General features: G+C 35.2%; 1 protein-coding gene across 3 annotated transcripts in view; it reads right to left on the minus strand.

The window, feature by feature from the left end:
- The window catches only part of Foxj3 (forkhead box J3), a 113,172-nt gene that overhangs the window by 5,878 nt on the left and 79,919 nt on the right, over positions 1–27,375 (minus strand). For 2 of the 3 annotated variants that reach the window (XM_027937415.2, XM_071617754.1), the window contains exons 6-11: positions 20,075–20,176; positions 12,772–12,900; positions 9,969–10,143; positions 6,364–6,780; positions 1,966–2,067; positions 1,409–1,600 (exon numbers count right to left, since the gene is read on the minus strand). In XM_027937415.2, the coding sequence (XP_027793216.1) occupies positions 1,409–1,600; positions 1,966–2,067; positions 6,364–6,780; positions 9,969–10,143; positions 12,772–12,900; positions 20,075–20,176 (1,117 nt within the window). The remainder of the gene's footprint in view (positions 1–1,408; positions 1,601–1,965; positions 2,068–6,363; positions 6,781–9,968; positions 10,144–12,771; positions 12,901–20,074; positions 20,177–27,375) is intronic. The other variant, XM_027937416.2, reaches the window with a different exon arrangement.

Consider the following 27,375-nt stretch of genomic DNA (forward strand, 5'->3'; position numbering starts at 1 on the left):
CACCCCAAAGCAGCCTAATCATGTGTGTTTAAGATTAACAAAGTCACTGAGACACACAAAGTAATAGTAAAGATCTGCACAAGATAAAAATGCTACACCAAGCAAAGGTGACTAAAAATGTATCACTCTGAAGTGTGGAAATGTGCATAACAGATCTTATTCAAATGATATTCAAGAAAGTTCTTAATGTATTTTCATGGACAGAAGCCATGGAGTGTAATGGCTCCAAAATGTTAATTACATTGTATTTTGATGCAAAATAAACCAGGAGGGGGAGAAAAAAATCATGTTTCCCCCCACCTCACTCTAACTCCTAGGGAAGAAGGACAATAAAAATTGGTTCACATTGTGAGGAACACCTGGAATTTTAGAAAGGCTGCTTTCATAAAGGTTTCTAAAGTTTCATACAAATAACACTAGAACTAGTTTCATTATAGCATTGCTAGAAAAGACAACAAATTTTCCAGAAGAAATTAAAAAGGGAAGACGATCCCCAATCACGCACCCCCAAATTAAGGAAAAGCACACTGACTGGCTGTTCACAAGTTTTCACCTGCCACAAGAAGGTCAGACCTGATCAGGCCCAGGCTTGGCTTAAGATGACGTCAAAGACCTAACCCAATCCAACCCAACCTTTGACCATACAGATAGGGGAAACAGAGCCAGAGAAAAAGAAAGCCAGAACCAGGAATAGAGTCCAAGACATCTAAGTCCTAGTCATGCATTCCAAGATAACATTCCTTTTAGACTAAAGCTCACAGTTGGAACTGAGCTCTTTAACTGAACATACTGATGATTTAGGAAAAAAAGACAGGAGAAATTTTTTTTAAGTTACAACTCTAGTATTCTTGGAGGGGGGAAAAAATCCTGTCCCTAAGTGCTCATCAGACAACACATGCATGGCTAATGCACTTTCTAAAGCATGCACCAGGTTGGGGAAGCCACGCTACTAAGAGTAATATGGTCAATCATACATTAACATTTTCCAGACTCTGTCCTACAAAATCTTAGCTCTCTTTTTACACATCCTCAGAGTCTAAGCCACAACCCAAAGACAAAACTGATTTTTTATTGGAGATTAATATCTTTTAATGGCTTTGAAATTCTGACTTTAAAGGCAGAGGGGATGGGAATTAACAGAGGGTTATAGGAATAAATAGAAATCTACATTAAACATTCTAAACTATTTTTGAAGTTCTGTCCTATTTTTATTACTTTTATTTTCACAGAGAAATTTTTATCATTTCTCATTTTTTCTATGGTCCCATTTTAGAGCCTGAACAATGAAAACCTGACATTATGTCTACTCTCCAAGTAAACTTGGAATTTGTTAGCAACATAACAAGTTGCCTAAGAGTGAATATCATACAAATGAGAGATAAAATCAAGAAGATTCCTAAGCCCATACCTGTTCCAATGTGTTGGGAAGGTTTTGCTGGATGCATGGCACCATGACAAACATTTTGCTGAACATTACTCTGTGAGTGGATAAGGCCAGTTTGTGTAAAGAACTGATTAAGAGAAGAACAGAGATCAGCAAACTGAACCTGATCTAAAGACCAGTTCTTCAGATCTGCCTGTCTCATACTCTCCATCAGACCTACGAGGAAAGCATTTGAAAGACAGTTAGCAGAGTTCTGCAAATGCTGGGATGAAAACAGCAAGGTACTATTTTTCTTAGCCCTTAAATTTCCAATGACTCATTTTAAATTTACCCATGCAATGAGGAATAAGAGATTACTCAAAGCACAATTCTTTTAAATGTAGTCAAACTTCTTTCAGAACCCATCCATGACCCTCTGCCACATCAATTGGCCAAATATTTTATTATGAATTTTACAAAGTGTTCTTTTTAAGCATACTACTATCTGCAAAAGAAGTGCCTTTACATGAGATGTTTCTACAAGGAAACATAAGCTTCCAGACAAAACAACCATGTATATATAAGAAAGAACCAGTACTCACCTTGGAACTGGGAAAGGTCTACATCTGACCAATTAACACTGCTGGCAATTCGACAGCTTTCTTTTAGCATATCAAGTGTTGCATACCAATCATTAGAAACACCTAAAAAGTAATATTGACAACATTGTAATTCTCAAATAATGAGAGTTTTAAGAGTATGTTAAGAGAAGGCAATGAGCTGACCTTATTTCTGACACTGTTCTGATCCCTGTCCAGTCTTTTAAAAGAAAGGGAAATGTACCCAGTTTACCAGGTGTTAGGACAATCTGCTCTGTGAGATAGGTAGAAAGGGTATAATTTCTCTCCATTTTACAAGTGAAAGAAACTGAACCCAGAGAGGTGGTTGAACTTTACAAGGTCCCTATGATGAATCTAACACTTGAACACAAGTCTTCTAACTTATAGTTAGGCAGCCTACAAACTGTCATAACACCTTGTAACATCAAACTTGATGCTGTTCTTTTCATTTTTTTTATAGGACCAAGCACAAAAAGTTATGCAAACCAGTACTTCCTTCTAGTTGTTTCATTTTCCTGTCTTGTTATAATCTTAAAAGACATGCTCTTCCTCACCCACTGAGAAAGGCACACGTTCAGAAGCAATATATAGTATAATTTAATGCACTGTTGTCTTAAGAGAGATGGGCCACCTCATATAATAATAGTGGATGCTTCTTAAAAGGCAAACTTAGGAGAGAAAGAAGTGCTTTAACATAGTCCTCTGCCAAGGTAGTGAATGAGAAGGCTGAGACTTCTGTAAGAAATGCTAATGAATCCAGGTCAGGACATTTCTAGTTAGAAATGGTGTCCTCTGTAGAATGTGACATCATCAGGAGAATTTAAGACTTCATACTCTACAACAAAGTGGGCACTGGGCAGGGACCATGAGGAAAGAATTGCCCTCAATGAGAAGGTGTTAAACAGAGGGAAAAAAAATCATCCATTTAGGGATAGCTGCTAAGTTACTGTTTTTAGGATTACTTCTGAAAGGATGAAGGTGAGAGCTAATAAAAAAGATTGTTTTAAGAAAAAAATCTCACAGAATCTCTTAGTTATATCAACTTTTGGTTACTTAAAAAATTCTTCCAATATGGATTTTTAAAAATAAACAATGAACCAGAGACAACATGACCCAAGAACCCATAAATTTAGGGAGAAATTTGTTGGAGGAAGAGAATTTAATTAATGCCCCAAACAAGCCACAAACATTCAAATCTATCATACTCAGATCCTCTAGTCTAAGAAGAACTTTTCAGATAAGAAAACCAAGATTCAAAGGAATTTTATGATTAAAGTCACCTAGGTAATATAGATAGCCAAAACAGTACTAGAATCCAGATCTCTTAATCAGAAGATCAGAGTAGCACAAAGGCCCACTGAAACAATAGTATGCTAGGAACTAGGGCATTCTTGCCATGACTGATTCCACCCTCACATACAATGGGGGTAGCAAGAGGAGGGCTCCTTTGATAAATGCTTATTTGATAAGCCATACTAATAATATAACCTATGCAGAGATAGTAGGGGAGCATACCCTACCCATTCAACTTAGTATATGTCCACTGATTTTAATCCTTTTAAAATAACCACTCTCAGGCTTCAAAGTCAGGCAGGTCAGGATATAAAAACCACTTATACCACTTAATGGTAATGTGATATTGAGGAAACTACTTCTTTTCTTGTACTTTTCCTATCTATAAAATGTGATGATTTGGGAGGATAATGAGATATTGCCTAGTACATAATGAGCACTCAAACCACTTCTATTCCTTTCTTGTTTCCTCCCTATTTAAGACAACCTGCTTAGTCCATTCTTTCAAACAAAAATGAGTCATTCACAGGGATGAATTATTGTCACAACTGTAGTAATTATTCCTTCCCACAGTGAAGTCTATTTCTTCCTGGGCAAGCTACCACTGGCTAGTAGACTACCAAAGGCACATCATAGATTGTTCTCTGCTCTAACAGTACCTTTTTATTTCCTGGCAATCATTAGACTAAATGAAAAGGCAGGTATGACTGAGTACCACAGACTTCTGCTGATGCCCAATCTCTACTCATTAGTCAATCCCCATAATCATATTAAGGAAAGGCTTAAATTTCTGAAAAACATACTGGTATTTAAAGGCAGGCAATAGTAACTGACTTGACCCTAAAGAAGTTTAAATACTGATTTTTATATAATTTTTTTCTCTAGGTGTATATCTAAAAATAATTTCAAGATGTTTAGGAAATATTCCACTAAAGCAAGAACTATTTGCATTTTGGGAGAGGACTGAACCCAGGGGTGCTCTACCACTGAGCTATACCCTCAATACTTTTTATTTTGAGACAGGGTCTCTCTGAGTTGCTGAGACTGGTTTCAAACTTGTGATTCTTCTGCTTCAGACTCCTGGGTCATTGAGATTACAGGCAGGTGCCACTGCCCCAGTTCACTATTTTTATTTTACCTTTAGAATATACTTAGAATTACTAACCAGAAAAAGAAAGTCAAACAAAATACTTAAACATCTGTTTGAATTTCTTTACCTTATCTCATAATTCTTCCCCCCAAACTTATAAGAGACTATATCTAAGCTCATTTTCTTTACAACAGTCCAAGTGCCTAAAACGATGATTAATTTTTAACTGGTGGATAAGAACCAGCGCTGTCTAGTATTTAGAAATTTTCCTTCTAAGACAAAGATCTCATCAGAAAATATATCCCATGCTTGTATAATTTGATAAAAATGGATTCTACTGTCATGTATATCTAAGAAGAACCAATAAAATAATTTTAAAAAAATCTCGGTAGTTGGTAAGAGATCAGCTAGACAAGCTGAGGGAAGGACCTGACACATGTACTTGCTAGAGAGCAAACCCAGGGCCTGTGTGTCTACTAGGCAAGCAATCTTAACACTGAGCTATCCTTAGGCCTTTTATATTTCTTATGTTGCCCAGGATGGCCTCAAACTTGTAATCCTTTTGCCTCAAAGCCCCCAAACAGCCAGGATTATGGACATGCGCCACCACTGCCTGAAAGGACCTGTACTTTGCATTCACCTTGTAGTCCATTCCATGGCACTCCCTTGGAGTTCCATAGCGCAAAGATTGTCTGGCTTCTGAACAATGTCAGTGAGGTACCTTGCCAGAAACCATCAACACATACCTTTCTTTTTTTCCCTTCAGTACTGGGGATTGAATAGAGGAGTATTCCTCTATCATGAGCTGAATTTCCAGCCCTTTTTAAAATTTCTCTTTTAAGCAAGTGTCTTGCTGTATTGCCCATACTAGCCTTTAACTTGTGATCCTCCTGTCTTAGCCTCCTGAACAGTTGGGATTACAGGTATACGCTGCCACACTCAGTTCATGAAGATTTATTTTAAGAGCAACAGATTTGGGGGGACAGGAAGTGGGGGCAGGATATAAATAATGTTTTTTTCCTTTACAATCTTTCATCCTATGAGATCAAATACTTGGCAACAATAAGAAGAGGAGGTATAGGCATGAATAATTATATGAAAAGTGTTAGTCTAGGCATTTTGCATCTGTATTCTCAAATGATTCTCATGACATTGTACACCACAGAATTTTAGCTTCATTTTTATAGGCAAGCTAATAACAAGACAAAAGAAATTAAGGAATTTGCCCAAGGGTACAGCCATACTGAGGATTAAAATATAGGTCTTTCTGACACAAACCTGTTCTTTTAGAATCACACTGCATCACAAGAGATTAGAAAGACTATTCATCCCACACACTCCTTTTTTGGGGGTACTGAGGGTTGAACCTAGAGGCACTGTACCACTGAGCTATATCTCCAGACCCCCACCGTTGTGGTCTGGCTAAGTTGCTGATCAAATTTGTGATCCTCCTCTCTCAGCCTCCTGAATCACTAGAATTGCAGGCATGTGCCACTACACCCAGCTTCCATTTTCTTCTCAAAGTCTCATTGGAAGCAGTGGACAAAAGAATAAGCCTATGAGGATTACTGAGTTTGGCTATGATACCATAGTATAATTCTTTTTTTTTTTGGTACCAGGGATTGAACTCAATCAACCACTTAGCCCTAGCCCCAGCCCTATTTTGTATTTTATTTAGAGACAGGGTCTCACTGAGTTATTTAGCGCCCCGCAGTTGTTGAGGCTGGCTTTGAACACACGGTTCTCCTATCTCAGCCTCCCGAGCTGCTGGGATTATAGGCGTACCCATCGTGCCTAGCTCCATAGTAAATTCAAACTGGGAAAATCTCCAGGTCAACTTATAGGTTAAACGAGTTGCAACTATAGGATTACAATAAGTAAACACAAAAGGAGACAAGTGAAAGGGGTTTGAAATAAATGCTACATGAGGCCCAAATAACAAAGAACAGATCTTAATTCACAGTTAGCCATATACATGCCAGTAGATGAAAACTTACCAGAATTACAGGATACCTGTTGTGGGGGTGGGGGTGCCTGATGTGTTAACGTCTGATGCTGATGATTCGGATGGTGCTGTATGTGTTGATGTGGAGAGGGGTGCTGAGGGTGAGTGGACTGGAGCTGGCTGTGTTGCTGTGGGTGTGGTGCCGTGTGCTGGGGACGCTGTGGATGCTGTGGTAAACCATGCGGTCGATGGGGTGTATGTGGAGATGGCTGTGTGTGCATCTGGGGGTGGGACAGTGAGACTTGTGCAACAGAATTACTGCCCGTGGTGTTGAGGCCACTGCCATGACTGTTGGTCAGGTTGCTTTGGTTGCTGTGTGGGTGAGAGCTCACTGTACTGCTAGGAGAGTGCTGATAGGAACACGAAGTGTGGGACTGCTGGGAAGATTCAGAAGGGATGTTCATCAAACCTACAAACAGTCAAAGAGAGCAACAGCATTCACGGTCAGATTTCAATTGTACTGTACGTCAAACATCTGCAAAATTTTTAGAAAGCAAAGCATTCCTGTCTTAGGAAGCAACAGTGGTTCTGTTTAACAAGTGTTTATAGAACATCTCATACACCAAGCTCTGGGATTACTGATAAGAGTAAAAAACAGCATTTCCTGCCCTGAGTAGTGCATGGTTTAGAGAAAGAAAGACATTTAACAAGATTATGACTCACAATTTAAGTACTTAAGCAAAAGTATACAGAGGATTACAATAGCTTAGCTCCTTGTCTATTTAGCTAAGAATGGGCTAGAGATACACAGAGAAGTCTTCCTTAGAAACACAGTGTCTGAGTTAAGTCTTCAAAGCTGAGTAAATACTGGGGAAAACATGGAAAGGTGTTGAGTCACATTCAGGATGTTTCTCTATGGGTATGAAGATCAAGACTTTGAAGATAAGGTGAGAAATAAAGCCTGGTTATTTCATATTTTTTATCTCTGACTACTCCAAAAACATTATACCCTAAGTGGCTAACGTCCCTAAGACTAAGCAAAAGAGCCACCTCCACTCTTCTTCATTATTCTATGGAATATTCTTGAAGTACATGGAGTAAAGGGGCTAAAACTGCATACTTTATATTACCAGAAAGTAAAGGATCAAAACCTCTCCACTGTTGTTTACTAACTTCTATGAACCACAATTATCTCACCTCTAAATGGGCATAGTAATAGTACCCATTTGAAAGAGTTGTAAGGATTACATGTCTTGGTGCAAACGCAAGAAGAGCTCAGTAAATGTTAGTTGCTATGAAAATGATTAGGTAAGAAGTGCCTAATGTTAAATAATGCATGTCTGGTTTGAAGTAGTTAGTAAATCTTACTGCAACATTTGGTTCTACATAACTAGGCTATTTTCATATCCCAAAGGACAGTCCATACAATGTTTTACTGCACCAAATATAAAGCATTCTCTATTGGAGGAAAAAAATTTTTCACAAGATATTTATCAGTGAATAAAAAGAATCAAAAGATTTTTAACAATGATAAAAATTGTTCTCATATTTCCAGTTAATAATAAAACTGTACTTGGGCCCAGTGAAAACAAAACAAAACAAAACCTGACAAGTTAAGGTTTTGATGGTAGAAGAGTTAAAAAATTCTTGGGGCTGGGGGTGTAGATCAATGGCAGAGTGCTCTCCCAGCAGGCATGAGGTTCTAGCTTTGGTTCCCAGGACCAGGAAGAAAAAAAAAAAAATTTCTATCTTGGCCTTGGAAAATTGTCATTTATGAGGAACCAAAGGGTTATTACACAGGAAGATGAAATAAAAAATTTATTTCTAATAAAATTCTAACATTCTAAAATTGTGATAGAACTGATAGGTGACCTACATCATATTTTTAATCTCAAACTATTTTTAAATAAAGTAAAACAAAGCAAAATATCTCCCCAGAAACCCAAAGTTGCTTTTTCTGAAGTCAGGGAAGGAAGCTGCTAGATTTCCCTCTCCATCTGCACATTTCTCCTCCTTCACCTTCTAAAACCTTTATAAAAGCCAAGGGCTCTGAGGGGAACAATATAAAAACCTCTGACTAGTCCAATCCCCATTTTATAAATGGGGATCCTGAGGTATGGAGAGGTGGAATTATGGTATAACCTGCACTAGAACCCAGAATTCCTAACAATGCTCCTTTCTAAAAATAGTGTGATAAAATGGAACTATGGACTTCAGAATTTACCACCATTGTTATTTCAAAATCAGTATTTTTCTATTGTATTATGAAGGCTGGATATGTTTAGAAAAGTCTTACATTAGTTCTTTTTATACTCTCATAGATAAAACATTTAAGACAAAATTTAAGAAAACATGACTCTTACTTCAAAACTACTGAACAAAAATACAATTTGTATACAAGCTATCATATTCATCAATTAATGTATAACATTAGTATATAACATTAACTTTTATATCTGACAATAAGCATTAAAAAGTAAACTATAAGGACAAGGACTTTTGTCTATTTTGTTCATTGTTATCTTCAGGTAAACTTGGGGTGCTATGGTTTAAATGTATACTTCATTCAAAATTCATGTTGGAACTCAACCCCCAAGGTGATATACAATATTAGGAGTTAGGGCCTTTAGGAGGTGGTTAGGAATTAGTACCTTAAAAGAGCTCAAGGAAACTAGCTAATTCCTTTTTGCCCTTCTCTCTCTTCTGCCATGTGAGAATGCAGTATTCAGCAACATGTGTGAACACAGCTAGAAGGTGCCATCTATGAAGTACAATCCCTCTGCAGATACCAATCTACCTTCATCTTGGATTTTTCAGCCTTCAGAAACTTGTGAAAAATAAATTTCTATTTATAAATTTCTCTCTCTTGGGTTATTTTGTTATAGCAACAGGAAAGGAATAAAACATAGGGTATAAATAGTTAACCTGACAATTAACTGGGAAATGCTTCAGTAGTATAGTTCCCAACAATTTCTGACTAATGTTCTATATGGGAAAAAATACAACATTTTGACCCTAACAAATGACTCTGACTAAAATTAAACCAGTTATTAATGTGACAAGAACACACTATAGCAATAATCTAACATCTGGTGGGAATGCAATACTATATACTACCTTTCAGGATTAAAATCTGATTTTAGTATGTTGTCTAAAATGATTCAGATCTACCACTAGCTAGTATGTTCACTTGTAAGTAGCATTCACAAAACCACAAACTTCATGCTACTACAGTCCAATAGCTACCCCTTTGTTAATGTCAGTCAGAACAGAAGCAAGGCCCATCCATTCTTGTGGTGCCTCATTCACCAAACACTTCACATTCCAAATATCACTAATTAATCATGACAGTCTTTCCCACATGGTATAGATGCAGTCAGAATTTGTCAACTTAGTGCTCCAGGACACTTTAGTAACCAACTAAAGTTGGCATACAAGATGAAATTTATCTGTCATTCCTGTGCCTGACTAAATATACGCAGACTAAATACATACAGAGCATAGTGACGGCACAAAAGGCAAAAGGAAATTATCTGATCCTGAATGTAATAATAATATCTAAAATTAAGAAACTACAACCACTGTTGTGTGAAAATAATTAAAAGACCATTTCTCCATAAAATTCTTGTTACAAAAAAGATATTTGAAAAAACTCACCTTGTTGACTAAGTGACTGCTCAAAAACTGACTTATAAAGGCTCCGAAATGAGGCACTAAGATCTTCAAAATTATATTCTGAGAAAAGTAGTTGCTTGTCTCGTTCTGGAAGGTTGTATTGTGGCTGCTGCTGAGGAGTTAATGATTGAGAGACTGGTTCTGGATGGTTTGTCACCTAACCAAAAAAAAAAAAAAAAAAAAAATTTATATGTATACACACACACACACACACACACATATATATATATATATATATAATAAAACTAACTTGGTGGCTTTATATTGCAATTGGTTTGTTACATGACACATTTAACAGAAAACATGAGTGTCAACATACAACACTGAAATCCAAAAGAAATCAAATGTCTTTTGGACACTCTCTAGCTGGCTGTACCCTTATGGGTAGAGCAAAATCATTAATGCGGAACTTAAAGAACCATAGAAATCTAATACAACTTCCACATTCACAGAAAAGGGGGGGGAAATGATGCCAAAGATGATACAAACATAATGAGTTAAGAGCTGAAACCTTCCATTTCTGTAGAATTATCTTGATTTCTACAGAAACAATTTGGTGTCAAATTCTATTACACTATGAAGCTACTAACATTTCCTTCATTTATACAACTATTCTTTAAGAAAATAAACTCAAATACCATGAGTACTGTGAGCAGATGTGTGGCATTGCCCAAAAAAGCATGGAGCTTTAATATGCCTAACTCTTCATTTCTAAAAGAATTTTTATTTTTAATGAAATTGAAGGTAAATAAGAAATGAAGAAATAAAAAACAAAGGAGGTACTGGGAACTGGCTCAGTGGTAAAGCAGGCTGTGAATGTGAATCTTATTTAGGACAATGGCTCCACCATTGGCACCCTGGTGACCTTATCAGACACCACGCACACCATATGGGCACTGTACAATGGGAGGACGACTTAAACCTTAGGGGAACAGCTTAATTACCTTGGAACATGAGATAACAAGCGGTCTTACAGTTCTCATTTGCTCTCCTGTCTTGTGTGAGGTGACCATGGGGCAGCTTTGCATCTTTCTCATCTGTCTCCCAGGAAAGGTACAGCTATCTGTTCTTCCACTATAGAGTGACTCAGTACTTTCTGTAGTCTGTCATTTCTATTTACTGGTTTTGTGTGGTTGTGTGGGATGCAGGGAACTGATACTATGATGATCTGGCTTACATGATGATGACTACATATTATATATTGTATATCACTTTCACAGATTCATTATATACTTAGAGTAAGTCTTGCATAGACTTCAAACAGTCTGTATAAGTAATAAAACTGCCTCATTCCATGAGGATTCACTATCTTTACAGGTTTAATTTGTAGACCTGTGACAAACCCAAGGAGCAGCAGCCACTACCACTCTTTCTTAAGAATTACCTAACCGCTTGACATCTTGTTATTAAATGAAAATACAGTCGACAATGTCTACCTTTCAATAGGGAAGCTTAACCCATTTAAACTGATAGGTATAACAGACTTGTTAGTTTTCACTTTTGTCACCTAGTTCTATAAATGCTCTGTAATGTTTTCCTTTTATTGTATTTTGTGATATTGGACTCTGTATACTTGGATTTCTATTCATCTCAAGTTTTTTTGTACTTAACAATTTAAAATCATTAAATTTTTGCTTAGTTTGCATCAATGCTCCAAATGTTCTTTTTTTCTATCATGACGCCATCAGGACTAAGTCTTTAAATTAATTCATTTTGGGTGGGTACAATTTGTTATTCCCAATCTACACCCTCAAAACTGTACAGTACTCCACTATCTGCTAACACATAGGAGAACTGAAGATAAGCCTGATTTGTGTTTCTTTATATGTAACTTATTTCTTCTGTCAGGGTATTTATAGGGATGATTACTTTTCAAATTTTTAAATTTGCCACAATGTATATAAATACAAATTTTTTCCTACTAATATTTCTTAGAACTCAAGATCTCTTACTGAAAACTGACTCTATACGACCTTTTTTGGTTTCTTCAGCACGGGCACTTAAGATTCTAGTTTTCCATATTTATTGTCTTCTTTTACATATTTTTATTCCCTTTTCTGTTTCTTCTGCATTCTGAGAATAATATTTTTCCAAAACACTGAAGATAATTTTGAAGAGTAAAATTTATTTTTTTCTTACATTTAATGTGAACTTTAATTCTGCTGAGTTTTTGTTTCCCTTGCATTATTTTCCTATCTCAAGTCCCTGCTTTTACATATTTCCTATTTACTCATTTTGGAACAGGGAATTATTTGGTGAGATGGAAGTTATACTGATGAACAATGTAGTGTGCAATTCTTAGGCTTTATTCTCTGCCCAACTGTAAGGATAGTAGTAGATATTTGCAAAGAAATATCAGATAATCCAATGATCATGTAATAGGTAACAAATTAGCACACTGGCATTACTTATACACAGGTTCCTTTATAGCATTGTTTTTCCCCCCAAAAGAAAAATGAGAATATCATCAACTATGATTCACTACAGTATATTTTTTCCCCATTCTAATTGCTTTTTGTTTAGGCACAGAACAGATAAAGTGTTTAATACAGCACAACCATCCACATATTTCTTTCTAACTCAGTAAAATACAAGTACCAAATTAAAACATTACCAAGGTAGAGATCTGCTCTACTTATTAAATTAATAAACTGATTAGTGAAAAAGATGTTTCTTTGTTTTTGTTTTGTTGGTTTTTTTTTTTTTTTTTTCATTTTAATTAAATTTGGTTTCGTTCAAGCACTAAATAATTATCCAAAAAGAAGCCAACCTCACTGAGACTTACCGGTGTATAACTATGCACACTCCCAACACTGTTCAAATTAACAGATGCCAAACTCTGGTCTGAGAGACTGTTGTTAAGGCTACTGCGTGGGCTATCACTACCATCCTGATCAGTATTGTACAATGTTACCTGGAATGAAAAGAAGAGCATCAACTGAATAAATAGTTCCTACAATAAAAAGTACTTTTACAGCAATTCTACCAAAAACACAATTGAGCAGGCATGTGGCAAGAAGATAAAACATCAGTGGTCTTCCCTATTAATCAAATTCCATGCTTCTCATTTTTAACTCCATATTCTTCATGAAATAATTTGCTCAATACTCTTCAACTAAAGGTCATGTCTGTCTAGAAGTACATAAATTCAATTTACCAGGCAAAATTTATTAACAACAAAAAAACCTAATTAATAATTAACAAAAATTATGCCTGCAATAAGATTATAGGTTTTTACTGTTAAACATTTCTATAATGTACACATTTATTTTTGTTTAAACTTTAAACAAACTCACTGTTCTATCAAAATCTTAGGCATGAAAAACACCAAGCAAACAAACAAAAAAACCTCTAGGATTTAAAAAAAAAAAAAAAAAAAAAATCATACACACCAGTGTTGATGGTATTACAAATTAGAAACAATGTCCAATATATACATAAAACCATAGATATGTGATCTAATTTTAAAAAATAATATGCTAATGTACACATTAGATGTGAACAACTGGATATTAAATTCTTAACAATGGTTAACTGGCAGGGGCTGGGAACTGCTGTAGACTTTTGTCATTGATAAGGTATATTAATACAGTGCTTCAGTTTATCTATAATAATCATTGTAGTTTTTAATTAGAAAGAAAGCTAACAGAAAACTAGCCATACATGTCCTTCAAGGTTCTGTTCAGATGCTAATCTCCACTTTTCCTTCTAATACTTACTCTTCCACAAGAACAATTGATAAATTTGCCTCTATGTTCTAACTAATTTGTAGCAAATTTTTATCTGCCACTAGACTATTACCTTCTTGAAATCCCCATAAATAACTGAAAACAACATACAGCTTTCTGCTCTATACGTAGTTATTTACTAGTAAATTTTAATAAATCTAACTGTCTGGCTTAATAGAAAACAGTGAGATTCTCAAATTCAGCAACTAACTAATTTAATTGATCATCCTCTCTGTGCTGAAAACAGGGTTATGCTTAATGCTCATTAACATTTGCCAAAAAAAGAAAAAGAAAAGCTGAACACATGAAAAACTAGGTACATATATCTCTATACTGAAGGCAAAAACCAAACTGTCCCACATTCACATGTGCTGGAAATAAATGTCTAGGGAAAAAAAGAAAAAAATAATAAAGAAAATTCGGGCCAAGATTTTTCTGGAGAATAACTACAGTATAAATTTCACAAAACAAACCCTATAGAACCCTATGAATAATTTAAAAGCTATAAAACATTAACAACAAATTTCAAACATCCCATGGTCATTTTCTCAGATGCTCATTCTCTCCTATTCATGCTCAGAAGCTACCACTCAAGCCAGAAATACTTTTCATCATTTTGGACAACTCCTTTTGTTTTACTTGGATAGAGCATAAACATTTTTTCAATATAAAAAGAGTAAATTGCACAAATTATTTTATTTTTTGCAAGATGTATATCTCACACAATCACTACCCAGATCAAAGTAAAGACTAGTACTCCTCAAACTTTGATCTCCTACCTCTTTCTTCAGTCTTAAAAATTAAGGAGCCAAGGGGGTTTTGTTCATATTAATACATCTATCAGAAACTGGAGTATCTGAAAGTATAACTTTAAAAATTCTAAATTAATTCATGTAAAAAAAATTACAAGACCAATTTACATGTTAATATGAAAATATGTTCCCCAATAAATAAGTAAAATGCAAAGAGTAGAACTGTTTTACATCTTTATAAATCTAACTGTCTGGCTTAATAGAAAACAGTGAGATTCTCGTAGCTGCTTCCACATTTAATCTGTTCCAGAGTACTGTTTGAGTGGAAGTACAGAAAGAAAACTTGGTAAAGAGAGGAATGTTTTAATCAACTTTACATATAACTGTGGATACCCTCCCTTGATACTCCCAACATACAACAAATGTTTGTTTTGGCAGTACTGGGGCTTCACATTGAGCTACATCTCCAGTCCTTTTTAATTTTCATTTGAGACAGGGTCTCACTAAGTTGCCAAGCTGGCCTCAAACTTGCAATCCTCCTGCTTCAGCCTCCTGAGTCACTGGGATTACAAGTATGGCTACTACCTGGCTCAAGTGGCAATTTTTAAAAGATAAACTGCAATGTGCAATGTAAAACCATGGCGATAAATTTTTTACGCTCTGCTCCATTAAAATATACTGTTCTGCTTGTTCTCTGAATGGACCATTTATCCATGCATATTTTTTATTCTAATTTGTTATATATGACAGCAGAATGCATTACAATTCATATTACACATATAGAGCACAATTTTTCATATCTCTGGTTGTATACACAGTATATGCACACCATTCATGTCTTCATACATGTTATCCATGCATAATTTTATAACATCATATATTGGTCATTTTAAAAATAATGATTTGCCAAATTATGTAGACTTCCATATGTTGATGTATTTCATCTTACAACATCAAAAATTAGACTTCTTAACATCATCCCAATCTCATTAGAAAAATCTTTTTAAAAATTAGGAATCAGGGGCTGGGGTTGTGGCTCAGAGGTAGAGCACTTGCCTAGCATGCGTGAGGCACTGTGTTTGACCCTCAGCACCGCATAAAAATAAAATAAAGGTGTGTCTACCTACAACTAAAAAATGTTAAAAAAAAAACCCAAAAACTGGGAATCAAACTCACTGTAGTGAATATGTCTCCCCAAATTCTCTCCCCCCACTCCCCAAAAGCTCAAATTTTACCACAGGAAACAGACATGATCAACTGTTTTCCTTGAAATGACCAGACTCACTTTGTTTGTCAGATGCTTTCTTGAAAATGAACAAAGTATTCAAATTAAGTAATCATTGTCAATTGTTCTTTCAAGTAAAAATAGTGATCTATGAACACAGTAGGCAGTTGAGTTTCCAACTCAAATCTCAAAATGCTTTTTAAGAAAAGCAACCAGTGCATGCCAGTATGTAGTAGAAATGCTTCTTGCATCCTCCCATGTCACCCCATGGTATACTAAAAAGATGTGAACTCAAAGGCTACAACTTAATAAAACTACTTTTACAGGGCTGGGGTTGTGGCTCAGTGGTAGAGCACTCACCTAGTATGTGTGCACCCTGGGTTCAATCCTCAGCACCACATAAGAATAAATAAAAGTATTGTGTCCAGCTATAACTAAAAATTAAATATTAAAAAAAACAAACAAACTACTTTTCCAAAGTAAAGTGAGTGTATTTTTTAAAAACTCAGTGTACAGCAGTAAAGAATACAATGACTGTATAGTTACATGTTATTGCCTTGATGGATGCCTAAAATGCCATCAGGCATACACACCATCTCTTTTGCCACAGCAATAAAAATGCAAATACAAAGAAAAAGACAAATAAAATATCTTTTACTAAGAAAACAATTTTGATCTCATGGAATCCCTATAAAAGTCTTCGTTATCCATACATCCACAGACCAATCAAAGTCTGAGAATTGCTGACACACTACAGTACCAGCAGTCCAGAGCCCTACTTGTGCACTCTCACAATCATTCTTCAAAGTTAATTGATAATCCTTCCACATTTCCTGTTCTAGATAACTGCTATGTGGACTTCTATCATTACTGTTATGATTTCCTGTTTTGGGCTAACTATAAGTGGAATCATATATTGTGTGATTTTCTTTTCACCAAGTCTTGTTTTTCATTGCATTAATATCTGTTCTTAATCTTTACAATTTCTATTGTTTTAAATGAACTTAGGGGTGGAGCTAGTTATGTCTCTAGACACCCTGAAATCATGTGCAACTTTATTTGCAGTTTATACACTACAAAAATGCTCTACCACTGAGATACATCCTCAGTCCTCCCCACTTTTTTTTTAAAGACAGAATTTTTTAATATTTATTTTTCAGTTTTCGGTGGACACAACATCTTTATTTTATCTTTATGTGGTGCTGAGGATCAAACCCAGCGTGCCGCGCATGCCAGGCAAGCGCTTTACCGCTTGAGCCACATTCCCAGCCCCTCCCCACTTTTTTGACTGAGATACTTAGAGTTTCTTATTTATCTTTCTTTCCTCATATTTTAATGTCACTTAAAGACTTCATTTTTTCTCTACTTTGTTGTAAGGGTGATTATTTCTATGTCTTTGTTCCAAGGATAGAAGCTACACCCTCAGTCCCATCCATCTTTCCTTAAAAATTATTCTGTTTTATGGGGGGTAGGGTCTAATTGAGAACTTCATTATTTTATTGTTTATATTTAAGTCTAAAATCCACTTGAAATTGATTTTATACACAATATGTGCTTGTTGTTTTATTTTTCCCCATTGATCTAGCACCACTTAATTCTGCTCTGGGTCTCTTCTTATGCCAATACCACACTTACAATAGTTTTCTGCATGAAAATTATACATCTATTTAGTTATACCTCCTTTGTTTTACCTCAGTAATTTTTAGTTTTCTATAAAGTTCATCCTCAGTATTTAATGTTTTTGAATTGCTAACATAAATGTTACCTTCTAAATTTTATTTTCTGTCTGTGGTTAGTACGACTGATTCCTAAAATCAAACAGTGATCTTCTAATAAGAATCCTTGCTAAATTTATTTATTAAGGCTCTAAGGCTCTATCTGTAGATATCTTTTTAAAAATTATTTTTATCAATGCATTGTAATTATACATTATAGTTGGATTCACTGTTACAGATTTGTACCTGCACATAACAACAACAACAAAAAAAAAAACTAGTCAATTTCATTCCACACTACCTCCCTTTCTTCTCCCTGTTCCTTCTCATCTACTCCACTGGTCTCCCTTCTATTTTCATGAAACGTTCCCCACTACACACACCTTGACACCCCATTCCTTTTCCCTTTAGCTTCCACATATGAGAGAAAAACATGACTCTTAACTTCCTGAAGAAGTTTGAGTTTTGCTTATTTAACTTCACATAATGCTCTCAAATTCCATCCATTTTTCTGCAAATGGACATAATTTCAGTCTTCTTTATGGCTAAATAAAACTCCATGATATATATAAGTTTAATATTAACATAGTTTTCATAATAAAATAACTCTTTACTTTTAGTAACATGTCTTTTTTTCATTTAAAATATATCTCATAAACATCACATAGTTGGGAGTCTTTTAATTTGGCCTGATAATCTTTTAAATTGAGTATTTAATGTATTTACATTTAATATAATTCCCAATGTAATTAGATTTAAATATTATTTGTCTTTCTTTGCTCCCATTGTTTCCTTCTCTTCCTACTTTTGGATTAGCTAAGGATTTATTTATTTTTTTTATTAGTAGTTGTATATTCTTTTAGTTGTTTTTTTTTTTTTTTAAGTAATCCAGAGCAATGGTTTGTAAGGTGTGAAATTATAATCAACAATTTATGACATCACAGAAGTTCTGGATGGTGTTATCTTCCGCCAAACAAAATTTAGTTTTTTTCTTGCAAGAATATTCAACTATCATTCTACAACAGTTGAAACTACTCTATTTTTGTATGCTGCTACAGAACAAAACCTTTGTCAGGTAACATCTTGAAAACCTAGAGTATTTACCATGGTACTGTCCTTCTGGCAAGACCAAGAATTACAAGGAAATTTGCAGGGCTTATCTCAATGTGTTCACCTTTTCAAAGATCCTGGTCCCTGAAATAACTATAAAGTTGTCTTGGTCCCACTGTCTCCTTCCTCTTTTTTATCATGTACATGATGTGTGTGTATGTGTGTGTGTGTGTCGGGGGGGGGGGTGTATTTTATAGATAGGCAGAAAGGTTTTTCTGATACTAGCTACTCTGTATCTAAAAGGAGATGTCCAAAAATCCATCCCCTTTGACACTACTTTATTGCCTCAAAAAATCTCAGCATTACTACTTTCTAACTGCTTCCTAATAACCACCTATTAGAAATTTCTGATTTCAATCAGACCACTTCACCAGAATTTCTCCAGGCTAGTTGGCCAGAATAGATATGATGTTTAAAAGGACAAATTTCTAGGCCTTTTTCATAAGAATAGAGTAAAACTTGGTAAGACAGCATTGAAATTCTGGTATTACCACCAGGAGCAGGGGGAAAAAAAAAGCCCTTCCTAAGTGATTGTGATGTGATCATTACATAGACTGTCATGTGGGAAAAACCATTACTCTATACATCATCTGCCAGTTTCTTTCCTAAATTGGAAATCTGATTATGTCACTCTGATTATCTGTAAACCTGTCTTCTGTTTATTCATTTTACCAACAAAAAGATTCTATGAATACTATATTACTACAATGGTGTAAATATGTATGGTATTTGTATTTATGTGTTTGTTGAGCAAGTGAAAGAAAAAGAAAAATAATGCAAGTGCCAGCGAAAGCCAAGACAGAAGAAAGTGTGTGTGAAAGCCAGTGGAGGAAAGTGAGAGTAAGACTGAGAATGTGTGAGCGTGAGTATGAGATATGGCTTTAAGAAATTCATTTCTGGTAGGAGAGGAAATACATGCATAAACTAAATTATTTCATGAACCTCCCAGACCTTTTTAAAGTTTTAAGATATGAGATTAAAATATTACCTTGTAAAGATTTAAATACTATTTGAAAGAAGAGACATTAGTATCCCACTACCTATCTAATGACATGGCACAAAGTTTTAACCCTTGCATCACAAAAAATGCAGCAGACTACCATATACTGTTTCTGGGTATGTTCCTAGACCTCAATACCATAAATACAGATTGACCACTGTTCCAATGAGCCCTATAAGGTTGCTCAACTATTTATTATACTAGAGTCTGCTAACTCCCTAGAATTTGACTCTTTTTTTAACCACATATGAGGAGATGTAACTAAGGTTTTGAAACAAATTGATCCAATAAAATGCCTGCTCAAATATTCTAACAACAGAAACTAGCAGAGTCAAGAACTTAAATTAGTATATAACTTCCCAATAAGCACATTCCAGTTTCTCCAGAGAAATATTTTCTTTTAATTTGTGCATACCGTAAAACATTCTGGATTCGGTTTTAAAGCTGCATGTACAGGGTAAACAAATCTACACCACCTTAAAACTCTATTGTCATTATAAAAGCAAATTAAATGTATTATTCAAGGACATTTAAAAAATGTTTAAAAAATGAAATTACTTTGTTAGTCACAGTGTTGATTGCCAGAGTTGGAGAGGCACTTCCCGAAATAATACACTCCATTCCCAAAGAATCTGAATCTATGCTATATGGAGTTGAGGCCTAAAATATAAGAACAAAATAAATAATTATTATCTCATATATCCAGCAATTTTAACACAATTTGAAGGGATTTCATCAATTCTCCAACATCCAGTTTTGTGCTTTGTTTCTGAAAATAATAAGCTACTGAAATGTCTTCTATTATATTTTAGTATGCTACTGATCTGATAACACAAAGTCCATTATTACAGCTATTCTCTAACAACTCTTCTAATGGGCTACAGGATAGGTTGCCAAAAACTATAAATAAACTTCTGTAATGGAGACTGCTAATGGTTCTCTTTTCATTCTTTCCTTCTCCCTTTTAGTGATAAAATTCTAGTTATCTTCTCATGGCTACCCAGTTGGAGACTACCTTCTCCAGATTCATTTGTAGCTAGCTGTGGGCCATGTAACTAAGGTGTAACCAATGGGATGTGAGCAAGAGTGACGTGTGCAACTTCTGCAACACATCTTTGCAAGGGACTTGTTTGTCCTGCGGTGTCTTATTCCCTTTCATTGCAAACTAGAGTAGAGATGGTGATGATAGTCTTGCTTAACCATAAAGCTGAAAATTCCCTGAGAAACACTAGAAAAGCACGATTAGAAAGAATCTGGACATCTGAATAACCTTGTGGAACAAGAGTTGTACATCCTTCCAACCCTACCCGACCTATCAGCTTAGAATTTGGCCCGTGAGAGAAATCTCAGGTATTATTTTATTGTTCTTACTTTGTGGTTAAGAGTAACTGAACAATATTCTAAATATAAAAGTTCACGTACGTTATTTATAAAGATCACATCCTGTCAAAAGTAATACAGAAGGTTTTCTACATCTAGAATTTTGAATTTATAAACATTATGACAATTCATCTCTTATCTGCAAGACACTTTGATTACCTTAGTGAGTCCTCACAAGTTCAATTTCAATGGTGAAAGTTAAAGAATAGCAAAGATAAATAACATGTGGCTATGATGCCAATCTCATATTTATTATCTCTCTGGCAAAATGTACTTATCTTACACATGATACCAACTGGATATGCATTTTAAAAAGATGAAATGGGCTGGGAGTGTAGCTCAGTAGTAGAGTGCTTCCTAGTATGCATGAGCCCTGGATTCCATCCCCAGCACTAGACCAAAAGAAGAAAGATTATAATGAAAGAGCAAGAGAACAATTTTACAGAGACACATTTCAAAGATTGATCTATTAATCACTAAATTCCTCAGCATGAATTTCTTTCATCAGATATCAACAAACTTGATAATGAGCAGGGAACATGATTGAAATGAAAAAGAAGGAAAAAGATGCAAGAGTCCAGCATGAAGGTGCTGGGTACTCATTTAAGAATCAAGTGAAAATGGAAAGGGATTAAAAAATATAAATGGAAGAACCACAAAAATAACTAGGTCTTTGCTTCAATTTTAGTGCCCACCAACTTAGTTATATCTAAATTAACACAGCAGATTACTTTATATTTTTTTTTGAGAGAGAGAATTTAATATTTATTTTTTAGTTTTTGGCAGACACAACATCTTTGTTTGTATGTGGTGCTGAGTATGGAACCTGGGCTGCACGCATGCCAGGCGAGCACACTGCCGCTTGAGCCACATCCCCAGCCCAGCAGATTACTTTAGAAAGCTGCCAATCTCGTGTTCCCCTAACTCAACTGAGTCATCTTAGTCCAAAGTACTGGTTCACTAATTCTCATTCTCCCCTACTGATAGAAAGAGAGAAGCCTGTACTTGGTGATTTCATGCAAATTATTCTGTTTATGCTTGTTTTCTCACCTATACAAGGATTGTGCCATTTCCTTTAGAGGTTTGTTGCAACCATTAATTACATAATTTATGAAAAGTACCTGAAATACACAATAAATGCTAGTTACTATGATAACCACTAGGATTACAGATGCCAGAATGTGCAAAGGAATACTCAATGGTGATTAATGAAAAAGGAGACAACTTTAGTATGAGGCACAATATTAGTATGAGGCACAATATTAGTATGAGGTACAGTATTCCCAAACAGATTTGTGGCTTCAGCTATTAGAAATTAGATAGTAAATTTTAAAAAATCCTTTAATTAATATTCTTTCACTTGTATTCACAGCAACTTGGGAGACTCAAGTAGAAGGATTCCAAGTTCAAGGCCAGCTTCCGCAAGTTAGCGAAACCTCCAAATAAAAAATAAAAAGGGCTGGGGATGCAGCTGAGTTGTAACGTACCCCTGGGTTAAATCCCCAATTAAAAAAAAAAAAATTTTTTTTTTGGCATTTATTTTTACTCGTAGGTGCATTGATTCTGTTATGAACAGGCAACAAGTAGTTTGATGAATAAAGCCAGTGGGTCTAGGCATCCCAAAATGTACTAAAACCATAAAACCAAATTCAGTATCAATGAATCTAATCTGGGTGGCACCAGTCCAGTTTGTAAAAGGTATCTTTTGCCGTCGTGTCAAGTTCCACTTCCAATAAAGCAATATGATACCCATACAGACCAAACTTCTGTAATTAACAAATACAAACTATAGTGGGGAGGAAAAAAACAGTTATCTAAGGATTCTGAGGAAATAAAGTAGGCAGACTGTGGAGAGAAGCCAGAATTTGGGGAGATCAACATGTGTATGAATTTCCTATTTTGATACAGTTTGGTCCCAATGTTGGGTACTAGAAGCATGGACAGATAATGCTGGCAAGGGGAACCAGAGAAAAGAGACCAGGTCAACTGCCAGCCACCAAACAAAGAAGGAAATCCCATAAGAAATAAAGTCAAAAGAGATCCCACAATCCTGGGTGTGAAACACTACAAAATTCTCAAGCTGACCCCTGAATCATGCATATACAGATTAGGATCAAATCAGAAGCCTAAAGAATTGAATTCAAATTGGAATCCCTACCTATAGAAGGTGAGAGTGAGAACTTACAGTCTGAGTTGAGCTTAACAAAATAAAATTTTGGCTCAAAATAAAATTTAAAAGGATTGGGGATAGAGCTCAGTGGTAAAGTGCCCCTGGGCCCAATCTCCAGTACCAAAAAAACCAAAAGAAACAATGTTTTCCTCTCACATTTAAAAAACTCATGTTTGATTATTTAAGGCAAAAGTTATAAATGCTATCCTTTGAGATTTATGATGTGTGCAGATTTAATACATATTACTATTATGGGGAATGGTGGGGGAATGACTGGAAGATTTCTACATATTTTATGAAGTGATAAAATAATAACTGAGTAGACTGCAAAGCATAGGGATATATGTTGAAATCCTTAGCCAAAACATAAATTAAAATAGAACCAAATAATTTAAAAGACAGAAAAGAGAGAAAGAGATAAACTAAAACATAGAGGTCATCAGAAAACATAAGGTCGATCTATATCAATCCTATCAGTTACATGTTAAATGTTTAACAAAACTATGCTAATGAAAAAGCAGAGATTGTCAGAAAGAGCTTTAAAAAAAGAAAAAAAAAGGTAGGCTCAGTTAAATGTGGCCTGTTTGTGTCATAGCCTCAGATACAGAGGAGAAGCAGCCATGGGAAGGAAAGAAAAGGGAAAGAAAAACTGTCTCTATTCCAGTTGATATAATTATTCATATAGAATAATTCCAGGGCATCTTCAAGCAACTATTAGAACTAATAAGATCAAATATATAGTTAATAGATAAAAATTGATTTAGACACTGGCACAAGCAATTAGAAAATGTACTTTAAAATCAATTCATAATAACTCAACAGAAAACAAAATATTCAGGGTTAAATCTAACTGGAAATAGGTAAGTCTCCACGATAAAAAAAAAAAACTTTAAAAAAATCTGAGAAAATTAATTGAAATTAATTAAAATAAATAAGAACTAATTAATGGAGTGATATAACATATTCATGGATTAGAAAAAATATTAAGTGAAATTTTCCCTAGATCAAGGACTAAGGACTAGAGTAGAGGAAACTTTGGAGGCGGGGGGTGATAAAAATGTTCATTTGACATTGGTGTTAGTTTCAAAATTGTATAGATGTCAAAACTCCTCAAATTGTAAACTTTAAACATGCAGTTAATTGTACATGAACTATTCCCCTCAATAGTGTTGTAAAAAAAGTTCTTCCCATTCATTAAAATGAGCCCTCATGAAACTTCTTGATCTACATCTTTAACTGGATAGAATTTCTCCATCTTAAAAATCCTCAGTTAATTCTATCTATACATATTATCTTGGAGGCCACATGCAGTGTCTCCCATGTAATGTTACATATGTTTATTCAACTGAAATATTTATTCAGTTCTATAGCTAAGAGTAGAAATGCAGACTGCCTTCCTTTCTCTACTTGCTCACATCATTTCCTTTAACTTGAATCTTCACTTTCTCAGGCTCAACTGAGAAACTGAGTCATAAAAAATAACATGGCAACAATCTCAGATATATAGCCAGATGCAGATGATCCTGCCAACTCTTCTCTATTTACCCATCAGTCTTCCAGCTATCACCCTGATTAAACTTATAATCAGCTTTGAATAACAGCACAGGATTTTATTTTTTATTGCTTCTGGTGATCAAACCCAGGGCTGGGCAAGCACTCTATCTCTAAGCTACATCTCCAGACCCACAATTTAGCTCTTAACTTCAGGAAAAATTAATGTGCATTTCCTTCATCTCTGTGTCAAGGAAAGATAAAGATAATAGCAGATTAAATGTTTTTTCAAAGGCCATGTTTGGGATAGTAAGTTCATATATAACTATGTGGACTTTTATTCTTCCCCCTCACATACATTGCACAGTCATAGGGGGCTCTTTGTAGTTTCTCACCATCTCAGAACTTCTGCACTTATAAGACTGAAGAAGGATTCTCTCCCAGACCTATGTAACTGATGGTTCACTAATACAGAAAGCGATGCCCTCAAAAGCTAAATATCTTATTCTAAATTATAACATACAACTTAAAAAATGGGTTGGGCTGGAGATGTGGCTCAAGCAGTAGCGTGCTTGCCTGGCATGTGCGGGGCACTGGTTTCGATCCTCAGCACCACATAAAAATAAAAAAAATAAAGATGTTGTGTCCACCGAAAACTAAAAAATAAATATTAAAAAATTCTCTTTCTCTCTCTCTTAAAAAAAGGGGGAGGGGTCTCCTGGGCTGGAGGCGTAGCTTAGTGAGTGTATGTAAGGCTCTGTATTTAATCCCCATCACGCACGCGCGCGTGTTCACACACCCACACCCACACCCATTAGGTTTTATAGAAGATGGCTGGATTATATATCTGCTTCTGCATTTAAACTACAGCAAAATCACAGGTCACACAGTCTATAGAACCCATCTAAGATAATGAGTGAAAAAGACAAAGAACATTTTAATATTATTATGAATATTGTCTGACCTCATGTACTCCCTGAAATAGCATCACATACTGAGAACCACTGCTTTAGCATAATATATTTCTATAAGCAAATAATAACATTAGAAAATAGCCAAGATATAATTTAAGTTTAAAAAAAAGAAGAAGAAGCGGGGGGGGGGGGGACAAGTTAAAGAATCAACAGAAAAGAATATGATTCTTTGATTACCAACATGATAAAAGAGAAAATGCACAGGTAACTTTCAAGCACTCATTCTTTCAAGTCTTTTTTTTTTTTTTTTTAAGTTGTAGATGAACACAATACCTTTATTTTATTTACTTATGTTGTGCTGAGGATGGAACCCAGTGCCTCACACATGGGAGGCAAGAGCTCTACCACTGAGCTACAATCCCAGCTCCTCAAGTCATTTCTTTAACAAAAAAAACAACAACAACAACAACAAAAACCCAGGACCCAGGTTTCTTTTTCTACTCTTTAAAGAGTGTGAATAGTTTGATTACTTGCCAGTCTTCAAAAATACCCAAAAGGTAATATCCAACGTTTTCTCCTGCCCTAAGCAGCTTCCAGTGGAGAAAGCCCCTTTTATTAATGCATATATAACATAACCTTTGGTTGAACTGAACCAGACCAAATTAAAAAGCAAAATAGGCCAAAGAAGATATTTGTTAATATAAAACAAATTAATAAAGAAAGAAAAAATGAAAATTAAAAATTATTGCCTTGGGCTAGGATTGTGGCTCAGTGGTAGAGTGCTTGCCTAGCACGAATGAGGCACTGGGTTGGATTCTTAGCACTGCAGATAAATAAACAAAATAAAGTTCATTGACAACCAAAAAAAAAATTTTTTTTTAATTACTGTCTTTTTTTTTACTCCATGGCCAGCCATAATGACCTATCAGTTCCTTATACTCTGTCCCTTTCAAACATTCCCAATAATATTCATCTATTTCTGTTTATCCATCAGGCCTCTACTGAAACATCACTTCAAGGAAACTTTTCCTGACTTTTAGATCTAAGTCACACCTCTTTGCTATGTGGTCCCAAGGTTCTCAAGAACATTATCTTTAGGATGACCAAATAACTTACCATTCAAATGTTATTTTGAAAATGAATGAGGAGGGCTGGGGATGTGGCTCAGTGGTAAAGCACCCCTAGGTTCAATCCTCAGAACCAAAGAAAAGAAAATGAATGAAGAACTAACAATTATGCTTAGAAAACAAGCTACGTTATGGAATATACTGCCATCTTACCATATCAATTTATCCTCTCTGCTTGAGTGGGACCTTTAAGAATAAAGCATACTGGTCTGTTCTCTGAGACTTAGTTTAATGCAAAAGATATATTCTCAGTTCTATGAATGACATGAATTTTTATAGTGCAAATTAACTTGAAAAAAAAAACTATCTGGAAAAAAAATCAACTGTACTCCCTCCCAAATCCTAATACTGTACCCCTGTCATGATTTATTTATTACCCATGACTTACCCTCCCCTAATCACCCCTGCCCCAGTTCATACTCTTCAATCAGAAGATAAATTGAGCAGAAAAGGTCCATTTTGTTCACTGCTGTTTCCTCGGGATCTAGAAGGGTACCCATGTATGGTAGGCACTTGACTCTTAATACATGTGCTCTAAATGAATGCTGCCCTCTCTAGTTGCTCTGCCTATCTCCACCTGAAAGTCAAGCCACATAATCCATGAAGCCTTCTTAGTCCCAGGAAGAAAAAAAAAAATCTCTCTTCTTCTACACAGGATAATATTTCAGACCTTTCTTATAATACCTTCTATACTTTACCCTTCTGCTAAAATTATCTGTTTTGTCTTGTTCTTCTTGGTATGTATCTTAGTATAATGGCTGGCCTGTAATATCTACA

The sequence above is a fragment of the Marmota flaviventris genome, chromosome 10, assembly GCF_047511675.1.
Source record: "Marmota flaviventris isolate mMarFla1 chromosome 10, mMarFla1.hap1, whole genome shotgun sequence".
In the NCBI taxonomy this organism is placed as follows: domain Eukaryota; kingdom Metazoa; phylum Chordata; class Mammalia; order Rodentia; family Sciuridae; genus Marmota; species Marmota flaviventris.